This window comes from Stegodyphus dumicola, chromosome X1 (genome assembly GCF_044657685.1).
Source record: "Stegodyphus dumicola isolate Sdum_Otavi_A_Nest chromosome X1, ASM4465768v1".
Taxonomy (NCBI): domain Eukaryota; kingdom Metazoa; phylum Arthropoda; class Arachnida; order Araneae; family Eresidae; genus Stegodyphus; species Stegodyphus dumicola.
The window spans coordinates 51,816,362-51,837,680 of record NC_140780.1 but is presented as its reverse complement, the minus strand read 5'-3'; the positions used below and the strand labels follow the sequence as shown (position 1 = coordinate 51,837,680).

Below are 21,319 nucleotides of genomic sequence, written 5' to 3'. Positions count from 1 at the left end.
ATATCTCCCGTTCTACTGGGCCGCTTCACGAAATTCAAATTGCATTTTTCATGTCTCGAAAGCGCGACTTAGAATATATATTAGATTTATATATAACACTATTCTAACATAGGTATTTTGAGACAAAATCGGACATTTTCTGAAATAACATACCATTTTTTTTTTTTTTTTTTTTTTTTTACGTATTTCGATTCTACGACTCAAATTATGCCTAGATACTAAATTTTGTAAAATTTGATGCGAAATTTACGGAGAAATTCAACAGTTTATGTTGGCACTTTTTTTTCAATTTGCGCCAAGAATAGTTCACTTGGCGAACTACTTAATATATGACACCCTATTTTCCTTTCTCTTTCTACCTTGTGCGTGAGGGGGGAAAGTCACCTTTATTCCTTTTTCCAGATAATGGTCTTTATATTATATTTTTAATTATAATTGTTATTATTTTAAGTATTTTTTCTTTTTTCAAATTTCATTTTAATTGTTTAAGTTGCATGGTTTCTTTCGAATAACTGTTTTAAAAATTTCTATTTACTCATTCAAACTTCGTAATTAAATCAAAGGTGCATCGTTTATTTTTTTTCCAAATAGTTTTCTTTATACTAAATTTTTAATCATAGGTACTATTCTAGGTAATTTTTTAATTTTTAAACTTTTATTTTAATTGTTAGTGTTGCATTGTCTCTTCAGATAATCATTTAAAAATTTTCTATTTATTCATTCGAACTGAGCATTTTAAATATATTTATTAATATAAATTTTCCAGAATTTGATTTCATTTATTTGAATGGCGTTTCTTTCGGAAGAATACTTTGTAACCCAGACTACGATGCATTTAAAAACTGCATATATTAAAAGAGAAAATACACTAAAGCGCAGTTAACACGCCTTTCAATGTTCCGTTCAGAAAAGATTTATAAATAAGAGAGATGCATAATCGACATTTTAACTTAGGATGACTTGCATACACTGCTTTAAACAGTTTTATCATTGTGCCCATTGCTTTACAGAATTTTATCCTACATTTGGTTTCTTAAAATGTTTTTCATATTTTAGTCAAATATTTTATTTTTGAAATTGCAAGAATCAAATATCATAAGATTAAAAAAAGTTTTAAATTAAAAAAAAAAAGTACAAATACTAAATTTTACGCAAAAATTTATTTTTTCTTCTCTTTTTCTTCAGGCATTCTGCAAGTATATTAAAAAGCATCCAACTTTTCGAAACATCTTGGTACTTCTGACAATCATTTTAAATAAAGTTATCGCCTTCCATTTCATAAAGGCCCACAAACGGCTTAGCGGTAAAGTCGCTGAACACTGGTAGTTCACTCTGGGGTTCGACTCCCAGTAAATGGGCTGGTTGCATGGGTGTTTTTGTGGATGATTTTCTCATGTGTAACGTGTATGCCAGCTGGTTTCTCTTAGAAAATTCTTCACGAAGGCATAGGCAGATAGCGCTGCTTTGCCGTAACTTAATAATCCAATTCAATCCATTTCATCAGTATTTGGTCAGAGCCTTTATCAGTCTTTAGAGGCTAAGCATTTTGAAGGTATGAGATGAAAGGAAAGACTTTGTTTCATTGAGAGGTTTTGGTTTATTTAATTATGGCAAAGCACAATAGGGCTATCTGCCTAAGCAAAGGGATGCCTTTGTGGAGGACTTTCTAAGGAAAACTGGTTCGTATACACGTTACACATGGGGAAAAACACGAAAGCGCCCATGCAGCCAGCCCGTTCCCGAGATTCAAACCTCGGACCGAACTACCAGTATTCAGCGACTTTACTGCTCGACCGCTGTTTCATCAAGAGGGAAAAAAAAGGTCTTTAGGTGACATCCACATACATCAATGGATAAATTCCTGAATCTTCAAATAATTCGACTGAGAAATCATGGGATTCTTCGTTTATGATACAATATGTTGTTCTATAACGTAATTTAAATTTATACAACCATATAGTCTAAAACCAGTCGCTTTTCACTTTAATCAGCAATGATATCGTTTCTGTATTTGCTGGTGTATACGTCCAAGTGTTTTCTCTTTGAACACCTAAATTCTTTGAAGTATCCTGAAAGTATATTCGAAAGCGTCCAACTTTTTTAAACATCTTGGTATGTCTGGCAGCCAAATTTCCCTTCAAATTTTTGCTTACTTTTCTCCCTAATTTTCTTCTTTCCTTCTACAGTTATTTTCAGTGCTCACACAAGAAAATTAAAATTTTTCGATTGCTAGACTTCCATAAATTTTGCATTGTCAATTTTTTTTAAATATCAATTACATGAATTTCTTTTCAGCTGAAGACAGCTTTTCATTTTCTTGTCATTTTAACTATAAATAAAGTTTAAAGCAAAGTCCAAATGATAAATATTTTAATTTAAAGATTTTTTGCTAAATGACAAAGAAATAAAACAGTCCAGCAGTGTTTATTCTGTTCCACCGAGTGACCCGATTCTTATATCGACTGAAACAATCTAAATCATATTAAAGTTCATGTTTTTTATACAATCTATAACGTGAGAGAAAAATTAGCTTCTTAAAATATTCTTTCTATGAGGATTAATATAAAAATTTATATTTATATATATATATATTTTTTAAAGCTGGGACTTGAACCAAACTGCCAAACTTTTAATGTTTAATTTACATGGTGGTTATAATTAAAGTTCCACTTTGAAATGGTCCTAAAAGGAAAGCTACCGGACCAAATGTTATCAAACTTGAGAATTGTGTAAAGGAGGTTATGGGAATATATTTTCCGTGGGAAAAAAAATGTTCAAAAACTCACCACCAGGGTTCTCACGTGGTATACTCACCACATGGTATCTAAAATGCCACGTTACTGCAGTTCATGTATCACGAAACATTTTAACATTTATTCTAAGTGAGCTGCAATCACAGTGGTCCAGCTGTCGACTGCTCTTCAGAGAAAAATGGTTCAGTTATAAAACTAGCTGTCATTCAACACCAAATGGTATGGAATGACTGCTATGCAATCGAATGCAGTAATAGAATGCAATGGAACTAGATATATAACATGAGGGATTTCTTTCGCCCAAATCGATTAAAAGCGTTTTGAATCAGTATCTTCATGTTTTAGGCTTCAAAAATTACAAATTAGCGATCTGTAAGAAAACGATTTCCAGATTGTGCGCACTTGTGCGAGTTATTTGCGATCTCACATTTTCTAATCGCTAATTCGTGGTTTTCACGGTCGAATTTCTCCCTTACACGGATGGCGAACTCGACTTTTATCGAATTTAACGCCTTTAAATAGTAATTTGCTTACTTCAAAGTTTCTTAATGGTATACAACATATTAAACCCGGTTAACAAAAGGTTAATTTAGATTCCGATCCATATTTCCTTTAACAATACTGTATACAGCGCCATTTCCCCCCTGGTGGTGAGGTTTCAGACTTCCTTTTTTTTTTTTTTTTTTTTTTTGTAGAAAATAAATTTCCATGACCTCCTTTACGCAATTACTAAGTTTGATAACATTTGATCCAGTAGTTTTCCTTTTATGACCGTTTCAATGCGGAACTTTAATTATAACCACTCTGTATATTATTCAATTTTAATTTGAAGCTATGCGTTATATGTATACCATGCGTAAGATTTTTGCTTTTATAGAAAAAATAAAGAGTCGAAGCAAATATACTTAGGATAATGGACCAAAACTGAAAAAAATTTCCCCTCCCTCCGAAAATAAAATATTGAAATTCGACCTTGAATTTATTGCGTTATCGAAATATTTAATTTTACTTATCTTCAAAGTCCTAGTTCCGACAACAATTCCGTCAAAAATTCCAAATTACTTAAGCTGACATAAAAGATTTAGTATATATTCACTGTATGTTAATAAAGAAATCAGAGTGTAATAAAAATAGATTATAGAATTTACGCTGATGCAACTTTTTGTCTGACTGTACATGTAATAGAAGAAAAGGCTTGTAGAGATCTGTTTTTGACATGCCTCTAAAAGTAGATGTCATACTTCTTTTGTCTCTTCAATGTCAAAAAAGTTTCCTTTGAGAGGTAACTTTAGTTTCTGGGAAAGAAAAAAAAATCACAAGAAGAGAAATTTGAAGAACATGCAGGACGATTGAGTACACATACTTATTTTCGGAACATAAACGGTTCTCACAAGCGGTTGTTGAATAATGAAAAGATGCATTGCCATGCAATACAAAACATTTGGAATACGTTTCCTGATTGAAAACGTAAGATTAAAAGTCATCTGCTTAATTCACAGCCATTTACAAGTCAACTACTCAGGTAATTGCAGAATCGTTTTGATCCTGAGCTTGTAAGACAAACCTAATATCACTGGATTTAAACACTTCTTTAATCTTCCGAGAACGTTCCTTCTTTAGCTCATATTCCAAGAATATTAAGTGAATACAATTATTGCAAAAGAAATTGAATATTCATCTGCACTACGGCTTGGTAGTTTACTAGCGAGTTAACAAAACTTAAATTCTGCTTTTCGTGTCTAAGAATACAACAATATTTTAAATATTTACAAATAAAATATCAAATTGGAGATTTAATTGAAGCCTCACCAGTTGCCTAGCATTTGAAGATTGTTAAATACTAATTGTTTGTTGCGAAGTCTAACCCAGGCTGCATGGTTGGTTTTCCTAGTTTCCTAGGTTCTCTTTACAAAGGTTCTCTATGAAAGCATCTTAACCAAATAGCTCCCATGTTCTTTCTATGTTCAAATAACCAACTAACCTAGTTTAAGTGCGATTTCAAAGTGAAGTTACTAGCAAAACCCGAATACTCATTAAAAATCATGTAGCTTGCCAATCGGGAGTAACGTGAAAGATACGGCGCCAATAACTGAATTGCTGTTACGGTATGCTGTTTCTAAACTTAAGATGGTTATTCCTTAATTAAATATAATTGATTTGTAACTTCTACTGGAGCTGACGGTAAGAATTGAAGTGCAAATAAATAATATCTTGTGCAATCTTGATTAATATAAAATTAGAAATATTTGCATAGAAAAATATTTTCATTCAGACAGAAAGTTTTGTGAAATATTTGCAATTACTGTAAAAGAAGGATTTATTAATAACCATAATAATTACTTATATTACTGATGATTAGAATTCAGTTCTTGACAATTACATTCTAAATTAGAATTTTAAGGATATAATGAAAATACGCTGCGCAGAAAAATACATTTTAGGATAAAAAAATGACTCGATTTTTTATGTTTAAAAACTTCTTAATTTCATTTAAATTCAATAAATTTCCCTCGTTGGTAATTGAATCCAGAATGTTGGATGTCGTTTATATAATTATTCTTACTTGTCCATAGAACTTGCTGACTTATCTAACCATTAAGTAGCTGCAGATCATTTCTACATAACCATTGAACTTCCATTAATTCGGTCTCTAGAGGGTTGTATGTTTATATCATAATTTGACTTTTATAAAAATGATTATTCAGAATCTTATGTTTCTATAAAAATATGGATGATAGTATCAGCCGCTCTTTCAGCCACTTCATAAACAACAGCTTGTTTAGAAATAAATTATGCAGTTAATGTCATAAAATATTTTCATAAAATTCAAATAAACATCAAATGAAAGTTCTCACTTTTAGACAATTCGATTTAAACGAAGTTAAATTAAAGTAGCAGACGATAAAACGCCGAAGATAAAAATTTACTCTTACAAATATTTTTTCTTTAAAGGAAAAAAGAAAGATATTTTTTTAAAAAGTTAAAAATTTTAATAATATCTATAATTTTAAAAATAATAATTTTTCCCATAGTATTAATAAATATTTATTACACATCATTGAGGAAAAATTTCATATAATTAATTCTCCGTAAAAATTCGTTTGAAATTTAAGGTTAAAACTAGTTGTGGCAATTCATTGTAACAAAAATGCATAAACCACATTTGGCGTTATAATCGCTCAAAAGAAAGATGCAAATTTCAAAATGCGAAAATATGTAAATTCCTATATATCTTAGAAAATTTTCAATAAAAAAGTCAAATTTTTTGCAGGTATGCTTAGAAATACACCTACTTTAAGATGATAGTAAAAATTTTATAGGTTATAATTCAAAATTTTTTTCGAAAAATGTATGAAAATTATTTAAAACTAGAAATTTAAAAAATAAAACAAAAAAATGGGTAAATTTTATTTGGAATGAACCTAATTTTCGAAATGTGAAAGGAAAAATCAAAAATGTTTAATGAAAAAAGAGATATTAATAAATATTTGCCAAATTCAATTAACATTGAGGAGCTAAAATTTTGAGAGCTAATATTTTAAAAACTACTCGTACGAGTTTTACAAAATCTGGCATAATTTGAGTCGTAGAATCGAAACATGTAAAAAAATTGGTATGTTATTTCAGAAAAAGTCCGATTTTGTGTCAAAATACCTATGTTAGAATAGTGCTATATATAAATCTAATATATATCCTAAGTCGCGCTTTCAAGACATAAAAAACGCAATTTCAATTCAATCGGCCCATAGAACAGAAGATATAGAACTACTGTCTCTTTTTTTTTTTTTTTTTTTTTTTTTTTTTTTAAATCAGTGTACCTATGGTTTGGAAGGCTTTCCAAGCACGCGATACAACACTTTTCTTGGTTCCGAACTCTTCAGCTACACTGGTCACATTACGCCCCTCCTCTAGCTTTCCGATTATTCTTCCACGTGTGAAGTCATCCAGGCGATTTCTTCCAGCCATATTTCACAAAAGAACTCACTTGTACTTGCAGTGAATGTCTTTAATTGCGTCTTCATCCTTTCTTTGCACTGCGGCCGCACGCATTTTGCGTACGCTCACGTCACCTATGGCATTTTGTTCCTGACATTTGCATATGCATTACCTTACTACCAAATGGCATGTTCATTGTACTGATCGCAAAAAGCCTTTTTCTGCAGTTTTATGGCTATCTGACTAAAATTTACATTGTTGGTTTAGTTTTGCACACCAGTGTACCTTCCATAAGATCATATTTCAAGTTTATCTTTTAATTTTTGAGCAATTTCATCAATACATAAAGTTCTTTATGTTTCCCCTTCTTTTAAATGTTCTATTACTTATAGTTTCAGATGTCTAAACTTATTTACTGCTTTTAGTATTCTGAAATGTGTACAATGTTATTATATTTTATAGTGGTATTCTTATGAATTTTCCTTAAAAATGCTTATTTATTGTGGAGATATATTAATTATCAATTTTTTTCGAAGGTGTTTATGTTTACTCTGAAATCTGAAGTTTGTGAAGGAATGATTGTTATTACTGCATTTCCATTAATATCTATCATGAATAAAACTCAAGATGAATTATTCTTGTCTCTTCATTGCATTCAAAACAGTGCTGGGAAAGTAAGTTAATTGTACACTATTGTTATGAAATCATTCCATGAACTGCATTAAAGTGTTAACTGAAACTCGTGCATGAAAATCATTTTGTGCTTTTTAATGCATTTTAGGTAAATTTTCATCAGACATGCAGGAATCCAATTGTTTTGGGTAGCTTAACTGAATGCTGTTACCCTTTGGTTTGGTGGGAAGATATTACTTCATCTTCATCTCCATTTCCTGAATTAGTGGAGATAAATTTTTACATATCTCTTGCAAAATCTTTGGATCTAGAATGGAGTTACCCTGTATGCTTTGATTCAAAGCTGAAAGATCACTCCAGACATGCTGTAGCTGTTCCAGTGAAATATGGTGCAAATTCATGTATGAGTGTTCCATATGTTCTAACTAGTCACCTGCACAATGGGCTTTTATTTCTTGTCGTCAACCAAGATCCTAATCCATTATTGTTACTGCACAATCGGACTAATATGGATATATTTTATGGTGAAAGTTGTTCTGAAGTTGAAGGTATATCAATATTTATTACAAAATTAAATAAAGGAAAGTAGTGATAAATGTGTGATATGTTTTTATGCAGCTATTGTGAAAATGTAAATTACTACTTCTTTCATTCTCATATTTGTTTTCCAGGTATTACAATTTATGAAGAGCTTCAAAAACACAAAATTATTCCTGTCTTACACCCTGAAGGCTCCTGCCACTATGCGTTTCCATCTCTTGAGGCAAAGTTTCCACAGGTTCTACAGAAGTTGCCTATGTTGTGCTTAGGCTCAAGGAAAAAGAGTTCTGAAAAATGCACATGGAGTATGCCATTCAAAATTAATATTGATAAACAATTTGTTCACATACTTGGCATTTGTGATATTATGGTGCATAGTGAGCAATTGGGACATACACTTAATTTATACATTGAGTCAGTTAATCGCATTGAACTAACTGCAAAGGAGGTTAGAAGTAGAATAGCACTTGCCACAGATTTTAATAATCATGCTTCTTCATTTGTGAAAGAAACAGAATGTGCGAAATCAAAAACTAGTTCTAATAAAAAAGACTGTGAAATAAAGGCAAGAAGTAAACTGCAGTCTGCTGGTAAGAAATCAGTAATGTGTGAAAGTACCGAACATTTTTCTAAATTTCCATATATTTTTTACATAAACTTGAGAGTTATTCATACAAGTTTTATAATTTGTGATGAATTTAAAGAAATCAATAAAAGCATGGAAGTTTTAAGGTTGAATATTGATAATGCTGTATTTTATTCAAGACCTCATAATGGTGATTCTCTTTGTAGACTTCAAGAAATATCACTTTGTTTTGAACATATTCAATTAGATAACCAAATAGACCAAGAAAGTAACATAGTATACGATTTTCCTGTAGTTCTACAAAGGCACTCTGAATCAGATGTTAAGTCTGGCAGAATTCACCATGATGACATTTTTTTGCCTAATAAAGTAAGGGAAAATTCTGTTTTTATTTTGAGTGCAACTATTGAATTTCCTAATAATGTTTCAAACTCAATTGTGTATCGATCATTAAATATTGAATTATTGCCTGTTTCTCTTTACATAGAAGATACTTTTTGCTATAAAGTTATTGCTTTGTCAAAGACTTACAAGCCTGTCAGTTTTCATCAACATAAACTACAGAAAGTACGGGGATATTTTCCAAAGAATCTTCTTTTTGTGTCGGCATTATTTGTTCAACCAGTTCATTTTCAACATATGACAGTTAGTATAAAAGAAATATATTTAAGTTTGCATGCTTCTTTGAAAATATATCTTTCCCTTGAACATTCCTTACTCAGATTTCAGCCATTTGAAGTGACAGATCTTTTCACCACACCATATGAAGCTGGCCATGTATTTATTCTTCATTATTTAACTGGTGCACTGTTCCGAGCAGGTTAGTTTCGCATTATGTACTTTTTATTTTCATTTTCTTTCTGTTACTAATTTTTGTATATACTATGTCTCAAAATTACTTGACTATTATGATATATTAATAAAATAAATATGATTTTATTACTTTCTTTTATGGTGCAGCAATTTTAATAACCAGTAGTTTATATATATAACCTTGAGAGGTATTCATACAATTTTTATAATTTGTAATGAATTTCAAGAAATGAATAAAAGTATGAAAGTTTTAAGGTAGAATATTGATAGTGGTGTATTTTATTCAAGACCACATAATGGTGATTCTCTTTGTAGACTTTAACCCCTTCGCGCCGGGTAGCGCAAACGCGCGCTTATCGCGGAGGCCGGCAGTGTCTTACGCGAGCATCTATCTGTCCAGGGCCGGGGCTTTTTTGATATTAAGACTAAATCCTTGAAATTTATGAAGTATCAACGCATTGTTTAATAATGCTCTATAGAGTATTTAAACGGCTTATGCTTTATAGATATTTTTATATATACTTTAATTACTTTTTTCTTGTTTAAATGCATATTTTACACATTTTATTTTCATTACTCACCATTTTATGACTTTTAACATTATACATCTGAAAACTAAATATATTACTTAAAATTCTCTTTTCGTATGAAAAATTTGAAAACAGGGATCTACACACAGTCCTACGTTACATTCCTTGCACTCGTAATAACTCATTTGCCGTTTGGAGGATTTTTCCGGGAATGTGAACAAACGAAGCATCGTCGTCTCATTTTCTTATCAGTCTCTTCTGAACAAAGTTTTGGAAAATGTCTTTCAGTTAATCTTTCAGAATCAATATCTGAAATATTTTGCATCATTTCTGCTATTTCATGCTCTGTTAAACATTTTCGAAGCTTCGACATTGCAACGGTAAAAACAGAAAGAATTCACGTCTAACAAGATCTAATTATTTTCTAGAAATTGAACTGCAAACCGAAATACCCAGCGCTTTAGCGAAAATAAAACTTCTCTATTTACAATAAACAACTGCCACTTGCGAATTTAAAGAGACGTCATAAATCACGCCATTCGGAAACATTTATTTCCTTTTTGTTTATATAATCAAAAACACGTGTATGTGAGTCATGCTTCTCTCATTTCGAGTAGAAGGTCTAATGTATATGTATCTGAAACCATATGTACATACAGTGCCATCTTGGGGCAGAAATTATAGTTTTTAAAACGTTCCAGGACACTGGCACAAATACGTGACAGTCGAGGCTGAACGGGAAAACGCTGTGGCACGCCTGTGTGTCTACCAGGAAGTGAGTGTGTTTGTTGCTGGCATGTAGACATGACAGTCGGCACGAAGGGGTTAAGAAATATCACTTTGTTTTGAACATATTCAGATAGATAACCAAATAGACTAATGAAGTAATAATATATTGTATGATTTTTCCTGTAGATTTACAAAGTCACTCTGAATCAAATGTTAAGTCTGGCAGAATTCATCATGATGACATTTTCTTACTGCGATGACATTTGTGTTGTGTGCAAATAGCCAAAGTAATTTCCAGAAAGCCTTCTATATCTTAAATTGTTTGCTTATCCCTGATAATTCCAATTTTTCAATCTGTATGTTTACTTGTTGTTTGCTGCTTTGTAATACTCTAGCTTTATCCATGTGGTTTTCCCATTTTTTGTCTAAGCATTTTATTTGAATACCAGTGCTCTTTTTTCAGGAACTGTTTTGCAATGGTGCAGGATTTTTTTAATTGCAATTTTTATAATTTTCATTGTTATGTGGGTAGTATATACATATGAAACTAACTGACATTTCTCTGCTCTTTGACCACCCACCAGTGGCCAAGTGGCGCAATTGCTGAATACTGTTAGTTTGGCTGTAGTTCAAACTCCAGTGAATGGGCTGGTTACATGGTTGTTTTTGTGATTTTCTCCATGTGTATTTTCTAAGAAAGTCCTCCACAAAGGCATCTGTCCAATTATGCAAATACCTCTCACATGCCTTTTCATAATCAAATACTCAATCCTCTGCTTCTTGACTTGATAACGTATAATGACTTACAATGACTCTTTTCTGTTAGGTATTAGATTTAGGCATTGTTAGAGGCTTGATTAGAGCACTTTTAAGCTGTAATTCCTAATCTGATTATGAAAAGAATAACTACGTGGTTTTAAATCAAGCTATATTTTGTCCATACCAATCAAAATAGGTCTCCTCATGGTGTAATTGCAACTTTGCTTTGCTTAGCTTAGCTTGTTATCAGTTTTGATATAATCTCTTGATGTGAATATTGAATTTTGTAACAACTTTATATTAATAAATATTTCTTGCAGGAAGTAAAGGAAGTATTGTAATTGCGAAATTGTAATAGGTTATCATATTTCAAAGAAAATACCCGTTTTGACACCTCTCGAATCCATGTTTTTGTTGTTAATCGTGTTTTTATCTGACATCTCTATGTGCAAGATAGAATGAAAGACTCTCTTTTTTTTTTTTTTTTTTTCCTTGGGTCCAAAACGAATTGTAAAGTGGATTCAGAAGAGTTTTTTTTTTTTTTTTTTTATGTCTGTATGTATGTATATCGCGTAATTCAAAAACGAGTAGCCTCAGAATGTCAAAATTTTGTATATGAGACTGCTATAACATGTAGTTGTCCACCTCCCTTTTGCAGGTCGTATTTAGACTTGATAAAGCCCTAAGCTATTTGAAAGATGGAGTCCAAATATTATATGTCAGTACCAAATATGATTTTTGGATACCTAGAGGGTTAAACTGAAATGCAATTTGGAAGTATATAGATAGTGAAATAATAAATCTTAAAATTAAATCTTTTAATAATAATCTGTAATCTTTAAATTAATTTTAAAATCATTTTTATTCATAACAAACTTTAAAATGTAAACTCTGGTAAAAAGCAACAGAAGTTCTTTTAAAAGGCACAATTTACAAAGGCTTATTATCTCTTTATCTTATATCTTATTATCTCTTTATCTTATATCTTATTATCTCTTTTAACGTTATAAGTATTAAGGAATTATATTAAATTAAAATATTTTATTTCTTGCCTTTGCCAGAGCAAAGTCACTGATGATGACATCATGAAACGATAAAGTGCGTAGTTTATCACTTTCTATGTGCATGAGACTGAGGGAACATAATTTATCTTGAGTCATTGTTGTTCTAAATTCATTTTTATCCTCTTCAGCTGAGAAAAAGTTTTTTCTCCAAAGCAATTTGCAACCATCGAAGTCAGTATAGCGGAACAACACAGAGGAATCCCCGTGTTATAGTAAAAGAAATTATATATTTTACAAGTTACATAATTTTAAAAATTACCGGCATTTGCTGTCGAAATGTCTCAGTAATTTTGATACTCATAATTAACCAGTTAACCTGTTATCGGTAATGCAAACCACACAATGGTGTGGACAAATTAGACACAATGGTGCTTTGTTCTTCGAAAAGGCACGGTAAAAAAATTGGGTGAAGAGTACGAGACATTCCTGACATGCAGCGTTGCGACAAATAATGCTGCAGTATATTTAAGTATATATGACAATTGCTCACTGGGACAATTTTTGGGGGGATCCCAAGAAGGGGGCCCCTAAGTTATAGCTTGCGTAGCTTATATGTAAATCCTGCTCTGCCTTTTTGTTTGCATTCAACTGCATGTAAACCGGCTCAGTGAACTTAGATTTTATTCTTATATGTTGGTAAATTGTGTATTTTTCCTTTAAAAGTGATTGAATTATGTTGCTCTTAAATTCCGGTTAAGGTTTCTATGCCTTTATTTAATCTGCATGCAATATTTGTAGAATTATCAACAATTTAAAAGTAGTACTAAGACTAACGAAGCCACCATTTGTTACAGTTGAAAATCTCAGTAATAGTGCATTACCATATATACCTATGTATAATCGATTCCCCACACACACACACTTTAGAGAAAATTTTTCGGGAGAACAAACTTTTTGCGTGAGCGGCGCCACCACCATCAATAAAGCAGATTGCTAATGCTCTCGATAATATTTCGCTCATGATTTAGGAAATTTTTGTTTATTGCCGTTTTAGCACATAATAAAATTTAAAAATATATACAAAATTTTTAAAGAATTTTATTCGAATCCTTCAAATTCTGATTCTGAATTGTGAGTCAAAATCGCCACATAAATCCTGAAATTCTTTTTCAGTCACTCGCGAATTGGCATAAATTTCATCACTCGATTTATCACCGTTCGTGGATCGTCACTTGGATACATTGCCATCCAAGTTATTGAATAAGGATTTTATCCATATTTCCTATATGAGACATTTCAAAATAAGTTTTTTTATCTTTTTTCAGTCGCATACTTTTGGAAGTTTATTAATTTCTCTTTGAGGTGACTCGGCAATTTCAAGTTTCAGATCAACTGATTGTACGTCGCAAATGATCAAAACATTGTATGACAAAAAATTTGCATGTGCAAGGACAAAAACCAAAGCAATTATTTGTAATGTTTTTTTGCCATATTCGTTTTGACAATTGTGGAAAGAATTAGATAAATGCAAATTTATATCCATATATTATGATGCTTCCAACCACAAAGATTTAAAATTATTTCGCACAGTTGTTAGACTTTTTGATCCAGAAACAAGATTAAAAATTAGAATATTAGATTTTGTTTCATTGCCGGGTGAAAGTTCATAAATAATTTTTGATTCAATAAGTACTATTTTAAAAAAGAATAACTTGAACAATAAAATTATTGCCTATTGTGAGGATAACACTAATGCAAATTTTGGTGGAAAAGCTAGAAAAGGCATCAATAACGTTTTACGAAACTTAACATTTGAACCACAAAACTACTAGAGTAGGTTGTGCAGCGCACGTTCTACACAATACTATTCAAACAACATCTGACTTACTTCCAGTCGATGTTGAAAATATTATTGCAAAAATTTACTCGTATATATATATACTATGTGTGTTGAAAGTTTAAAGGATTTTTGTGAAAGCGCAAGAATTGAATATAAAAGAATTATTGGTTACAGCAAAACACGATGGTTAGCTCTTTGACCAGCTGTAGAAAATATTTTAAAAATATACGAACCATTAAAATCATACTTTTTATCACAAGATATATGTCCAAGAATATTGCAGCTCTTTTTTGAAAATGACACATCACAAGTTTGGCTTCAGTTCATATACAACCAAGCTACATTATTTTACAATGCTGTGAAAATTATTGAAGGGGACAAAATTTCAATTACGGATGTGTCAAATGAAATCAATAATTTAAAAACCAAATTGCGAGAAAGAATTGATAATTGGTTACGTTCCTTAAGCTATTCGAAAGGACATCACTTGGTTTGAAGAACAAAGTGCAATTAAACGATCTGATTTTCTGAAAGAAGTCAGAAATGTTTATAATAACTGCTTGGAATATCTTGAAGAACGGACCGTTCAATTCGAGGATATGAAAAATTTTCAATGGGTGACTTTAAAAAAGGAGATTTTATGGGAATATGTGGAAAAATATTTTTAATATATTAGTAACCATTTTCCAAAAAATAATATTTGCAAAAATGATCTTTTTGATGAGGTGTCATTGGTAAAAAAATACGTTACTGATTAAAAAATTAAATGTTGGTTGTCTGCAAATGTGTAAACAGTCAAAAAATGAACTGAGTTACTCCTTCATTTTAAACAGAGTAATATTCCCTGTGAAAATATTTTGAAAATTTTAGAACACACGCTTTCCCTTCCAGAAACAAATGCAGAAACAGAACGTGTTTTTTCTAGCATCAATAAAATATGGACAATTGAAAAAAAAACGTTAATTGAACATTATAAAACTTTAAAATCTGTATTAAGCATAAATTATAATTTGACCAATTCATGTGAGAAATTTTCACGATATTTTAATAAATGATCTGAATCTATTGCAAAGTATTCACTCGGATAAAAAATATGACCGTGAAAGAAAATCATAATTTTTTTAAATAAAATTTTTAATTAATTAAAAAGCATAATATTCAAATTATTGTTTTTTACAAATATTTTTATAGTTACCAATAGTTAATAAGAAATATACTTTTGTATATTTATAGACAAGTATATGAATGTATACAATAAAATATATTTTTTTGAATTATTGGTCTGCTTTCATAACTACATTATAATTCTCATTTCACTCAATTTGTCCCGCTTTGTCTCAATGAAAATATGGTCACTTTAGTATAATATATAAAGAACTAATGCCCTTAATATAATGTGTGACGGGCAGTGTAAAATGTATTTAATGAATAGCATATATATTGAATTTAGCATATTGTATCCGATGAATATAGCATTCTGTATTTTAAAGTATTGCAACAGTAATTTTTGTTATGAAATAATTTAAATAATTTTGTATTGTGCTTTGTATAATGTTCAGCTCTTTCGTATATAATCTGTATTATGTGTTTAATTTGTTGTTACTGTAATTAATGTATAATTTGTGTTAAATTTCCTTTCGAATTTACTAATGATTTGCCTATGTAAGCCGCCTGGGAGTCCGGACTCGCTCTCACCTGTTCATCTGTATGTCTTGTTCCAATGATATATCTATAAGAATTACATTATAGAATATTAAAAGAGCGTTTGGTATCTTGTAGGTTGGGTATTTGGATCGTTAGATCTTCTTGGAAATCCAGCAGGATTTGCGCGTGCTGTTGGAATTGGAATGTCAGATTTCGTGTATTTGCCATACAGAGGTTTATTTCATGGGCCAAGAGCTTTTATCTATGGATTATCTAGTGGTGCTGCTTCTCTTTTCAAACAAATATCATCTGGTAAGTAATGATCTAGGTAGTAAATTAAGATTTTATGATCTACCTTGTAATCAAAATGATTGACTCGAATTCTAATGGCCTTGTTTTAAAATTTACTCAGAGTGACAAACGGTAGAAAGAATGAAAGGAAAACTTACCAATTTTACTGACAGGTGTTCTGTATGACTTTCAACAAATCAAATAAAAGAGAAACACGCTAATGTAATACTATTTAAAATTGGGCAAAAAAAAGCAGTATTAGTTCAGAGTAGATTTTGAATAAAATACTATGAATTTCGAGGGCAATCAGACACAGAAAGCTCTTTTTAGTTGTTTGCAGGCTACAACGAAAGCACCTTAACAAAAGCCGTATTCCTGAATATATAAGTAAAGTTCATATCTGTAAAACATAGCATGAACTATGAGATGTTTTTCCCGCAGAGCAGAACACAGAAAGATCAACTGTTACTGTGATGGAGGAGATGAAAAAGTAAATTCTGGTCAGAAGGTCATGTGAGTGAAGGGGGACAGGAGATTGGTGTGTTAGAGATAAATTAGGTGTTGTCTAAAGTCCCAATTGCGTATATTTTCGCTATGTGAGACTGGAAGTCAAAAGGGACAATACTCAGAACCCGCACATTTCCATGAAACCTACATAGCTAGGTTACCATACTTACTTACTAAACAGACTCGAATGCCAAACAGTAATCGATTATTGCTCAGATTGGGATCACATGATCCTTCAGAAGCAGAACTTGCATCTGATTGGTTGATCTCTACCTGGGACAGAGCTACAGACCTAGCTACCACCTAGCTACAGATTTTCGGCGAGGTTTCAAAAAAATCCCACGTAACTGGTACATCATTTCCGTAGCTAGGTGGGACTTCGCTTCCAGCATAGCTGTATCTTCTAAGAATCCTCCCGTTTAAACCAGTGCTACCAGACTCTCGTTTCTCAGAAAAGTCCCGTGTAGCAGGAACATTTGGTCCGAACATTCTTTCTATCACGCACATATATAAGTTTAAATGTAATTTACATTTACTTAATCTAATTTACATTTATTTATCTTTCTTAGGTTATAGTTTACTTAACAAGCTTGCATTTAAATCGCAAGTCGAAAACATTAATTGCACACAACAAGAGTAAAACCTAACTAAAGTTATTTATGTCACAAATTGTAGATACAAACTTACTTAACAGTTATAAAAATCACCACTCCTTGGGAAGTATGAAATCTCAACAAATTTTAAATATGTACAAAACAAATAGTAATTCAAGTACTTAAGAACCCTGTTTCTAAAAAGTAAGCATGGTCTCTAGCACAAATACTAGTAAAAACAAAAAAAAAAAAAAAAAAAAAATTCACCAAAAACGCCAGAAATTACTAGTTTTCAGAAACACAAGGGAATGGTTTTGCTATTAACATTGCTCTCTTTCTTATCTTACACTTTTGTCCACAGTTTAAAACCCATCTATTCTACTCTTGTGATGGAACTCATGGTAAAAAATAGGAATAGGGATAAAATTAATGTGCTAATTAATCTTGTACAGAAATGCGATAAATGTCGCCACCGTATTATATCACCAATGTAAATTTTACTAAATATAAATCATAACTTGACTACTAATATAAAATCTGCATTATTAATTACTTATAAGCTATTTTTATTGCATTTATATGAGATACAAGTGCTTAAATCTATGAGTAATCTAGTGATGATGCTTCTTTGACATTTTTTAATTTTCTAATGTCAATAGCTTATAAGATGAATTTTGTGTAGAAAAATGGTGGAAACAGATCTTTAATTTTTTGTGAATATGTAATTGTTATGTATAAAATTATTTTTTATTGACATGTAATAATCTCTAGCAATGAAATGCATTTAGATCTCTCTTTTTATGTTTTAAGCAAACTGACATGAATATAGATTTTATAATTCTGATCTCAATAATGTATTGTATAAAAAAGGATTTCTCAGAATAGATACAAATTTTAAAATTAGGAGCACGTTTATGAAATCTGTTTTTCATTCTATTATTTCTCAGGTGCTATTATATGCATGGCTAGCTTGGCTTCAAGTGTGTCAAAAAATATGGATTTCTTTTGCATGGATGATGAGCATCTAGCACGGCAAGAACTTCTGAGACGCCATTTGCCTCAAGGCATTTCAGATGGTTTCATTCAAGGATTAAGTGGATTTGGACTCAGTCTTCTTGGTAAGATATATATTTAACTTCCAATGTATCTGTATAATTTGTTTTAATACTTGCTCGTATGTTCCTATAAGTGTTGGTCCTTTAATTATTTTTTTTTTACAAATCTATATCACTGTGAATCACTTTGACTTTCTCAAGAATTCAATAAAAATGTATATTTTAATGCCTAAAAAATTGTCCAAAACTTAAGAATGAGTGACATTTCTGCGTACATATAGAAACCTGTACATGTATGGAGAAAACTATAGCAATCCTTTCCTCAATGGCTGATGTAAGATAATAATCAGCAATCTGTTATAAATAATAGATCAAACCAATAGTGACAATTCTTTAGCAGAAATGTTATACATAGAATTCATTTGAAGGTGAAGAATTGATGAAAAGTCTTTAACTATACCCAGGCATTTGACTTCTCGGTGGAGTTTGTGTCCACTTTAAATTCAATACAGCAATCACAATGCAGTGGCACTTTCATTATTAGGTGAATTTGAAGCTTCTGCAGCAGATTTTTCATTCCCTCTTCTAATTTATAATTCTGCTTATTTTCTGATGAAGAACTGTGAGCTGCAGCTTATTTCCCCATAGTGTTACATGATAGTTCATACCCAACTCAGTGGGGCTGAGATTATAAATATAAATTCAGGTTTAGCCTCCTAAGCAACACCAAGTTTTATATGGAGAGAACCTGGAACCTATTACCATCCATCAGATATTGGTGAAATTGATTTGTATGGAGGTCGTAGCATCAGTGTTTGCTTTGAGTGGATACATAGGTGTTGTGTCTCTGCATGGAACCATTACTACTGCAGCCTACATAGGTAAAATTACGTGTTCCCTTATGACACTGCAATAGGTTCCTACCACTGCAGTCACGTAAGGGTAAGAATTTCATCCTACCAGATGGCAAAGCAAAAACACATAGGCCATATTGCTGAATATTATCTTCAGCAGTAAACAATTCAGTACATGAAGAGTCCAGTTAGATCTCCATCAAGCGTCTTTGGATTCTCTAAGGCAGCGGTCCCCAACCTTTTTGTCCCTAAGAGCACATTCTAGAATATCTGTACCAGGTTGTTCAATAAGTTCACGGAATGGAAATGAAGAAACAAATTTTTGTTTGTAAAAATGACTTTATTTTTCAATGTAGTTTCCCTCAACTTCAATACACTTATTCCAACGATTCTAATTTATGGATCCCTTGACTGTAGTGGTTTTTTGGCTGCTCTGCAAAATATCCCTCCACGGCAGCTATTACCTCTTCATTTGAAAAAAATCATTTTCTACAGAGATATTGTTTGAGGTGTGGGAAAAGCCAGAAGTCAGAGGGAGCTAAATCAGGTGAATAGGATTTGCAACAATTCGTACTTCATGTTGCAACAATTCATACTTCAATTCAGTTATTTTAGCAATGGTTTTTTGAGCTGTGTGCGCAGGTGTGTTATCTTGGTGGAAAATGATTTTCTTCTTCTGTAATCCAGTTCTTCTTTCGCAAATTTTTTCATCTAATTGATTCAAAAGGTTACAATAATAATTCAAATTAATTGTTTTGCCAGTTTGAAGGTAATCTATAAACAAAATTTCTTTTGCATCCCAAAAAACTGATGCTAACTCCTTCTTGGCTGATTTTTGCACACAAACTCGCTTCGGTGCCGAAGAGCCGGGTTCACACCACTCCTCAAGGCCCATTTACACTAGCGGAACTTTGAGCCTAAGAAATGCACGCGGAAGTTGCTAGCTTCACTAAATGGCGAAAATGTTACTCTTTTTTTTTTAACTGAAACTGAATATGTACACATTTAAATAAACAGCGTAACTTATATCATTATTCAAGAGTTTAAGAGTTAACTATTCCCTCATAATACGAAAAAATTGCTGTTTAAAAGCTCTCAAACGAGCCTTCAAATTCGGCTGCGTTTCTTAGGCTCAAAGTTCCGCTAGTGTAAATGGGCCTTTAGCCTCCTGTTTTGATTCAGGTTCATGATGGTAGACCCAAGTCTCATCCATTGTGATAAATCGACAGATAAAGTCTCTTTTATTCTTCTTAAAACGCTCCAAATGTTGCTGGCAAAGTCGCATCCGAATGTGTTTTTGCTCCACGTTAGAGAATGCGGCACACATTTTGCACAGAGTTTTTTGAAACCCAAATTAACACTGAAAATATTGCTCACTGTGCCCAATGAAATGCCTAAAGCCTCTGTTATATCTCTTTCAGTCAATCGACAGTCTTCCAATACCATAATCTTGTATTTTTCCGATGATTTCCGATGTTGATGCAGTTTTTGGACGTCCCTCTCGCGGATCATTTTCAAGGCTGGTACGACCACTTTTGAATAAACTAGCCCACTTGCAAACCATTGTTTTTGAAGGAGCAGATTCACCCACCACATTCACCATTTCAGTATGAATTTCCATTGCCTTTAAACCTTTCTTTACAAAGAATTTGATAACTGCACTTTGCTCAATTTTACCCATACCTGAAAAAAGGCACAACACGTTAGATATAAAGGGCGGTTAAACGATGAATAAATTAACAGATCGAAATGAAACTTTTGACGTGTTCCTAAGAAAGAACAAATATGAAAATGGCGTCGAAGTTTTAGGTCTAATATTGACAAATAGATGGCGCTCTGGAAACTTATTGAACAACCTTGTAGAACAGCGGGCATCATTTACTTTCTCAAGGTGAATTCATAGTTGGATAGAGTTAATAATAGTTGCACATAAAAAAAGATTGGTCTCATTTTCGCTTTGTGCTGGTAGCTATGTTGGACATAATTTCTGTTTCATTAAAAATGAGAAAACTTTCACATAGAATTTTGTTGAAAATTAAAACATTTTTATTGTGATTACACAGTGGTGGGCACACGTTATGGACAGTGGTGCATGTGGCCACTGATGGGCACACGTTATGCAGGCACATGGTGCCTGCAGGCATAAGGTTGGGACCCCATGTTCATAAACATAAGGTTGGGAACCCATGTTCTTCCCTCTCCTGTCCTCCTCAGATCTCTGCTGCACTTATAACTACTATGAACGAACACTG

The 21,319-nt window shown here is 31.9% G+C and overlaps 1 protein-coding gene across 3 annotated transcripts in view; it reads left to right on the top strand.

Annotated features, from left to right (window-relative positions):
- Positions 1-21,319, top strand: part of Vps13B (vacuolar protein sorting 13B) — a 352,214-nt gene that overhangs the window by 291,661 nt on the left and 39,234 nt on the right. For 2 of the 3 annotated variants that reach the window (XR_015038688.1, XM_085808080.1), the window contains exons 43-47: positions 7,226-7,363; positions 7,471-7,870; positions 7,994-9,268; positions 15,903-16,079; positions 18,106-18,276. Coding sequence is in view for 2 of the 3 variants with exons in the window: in XM_085808080.1 (XP_085664206.1) it covers positions 7,226-7,363; positions 7,471-7,870; positions 7,994-9,268; positions 15,903-16,079; positions 18,106-18,276 (2,161 nt within the window). In the remaining variant the exon portion in view is untranslated. Of the gene's footprint in view, positions 1-7,225; positions 7,364-7,470; positions 7,871-7,993; positions 9,269-15,902; positions 16,080-18,105; positions 18,277-21,319 lie in introns of those variants that run through there. The other variant, XM_085808081.1, reaches the window with a different exon arrangement.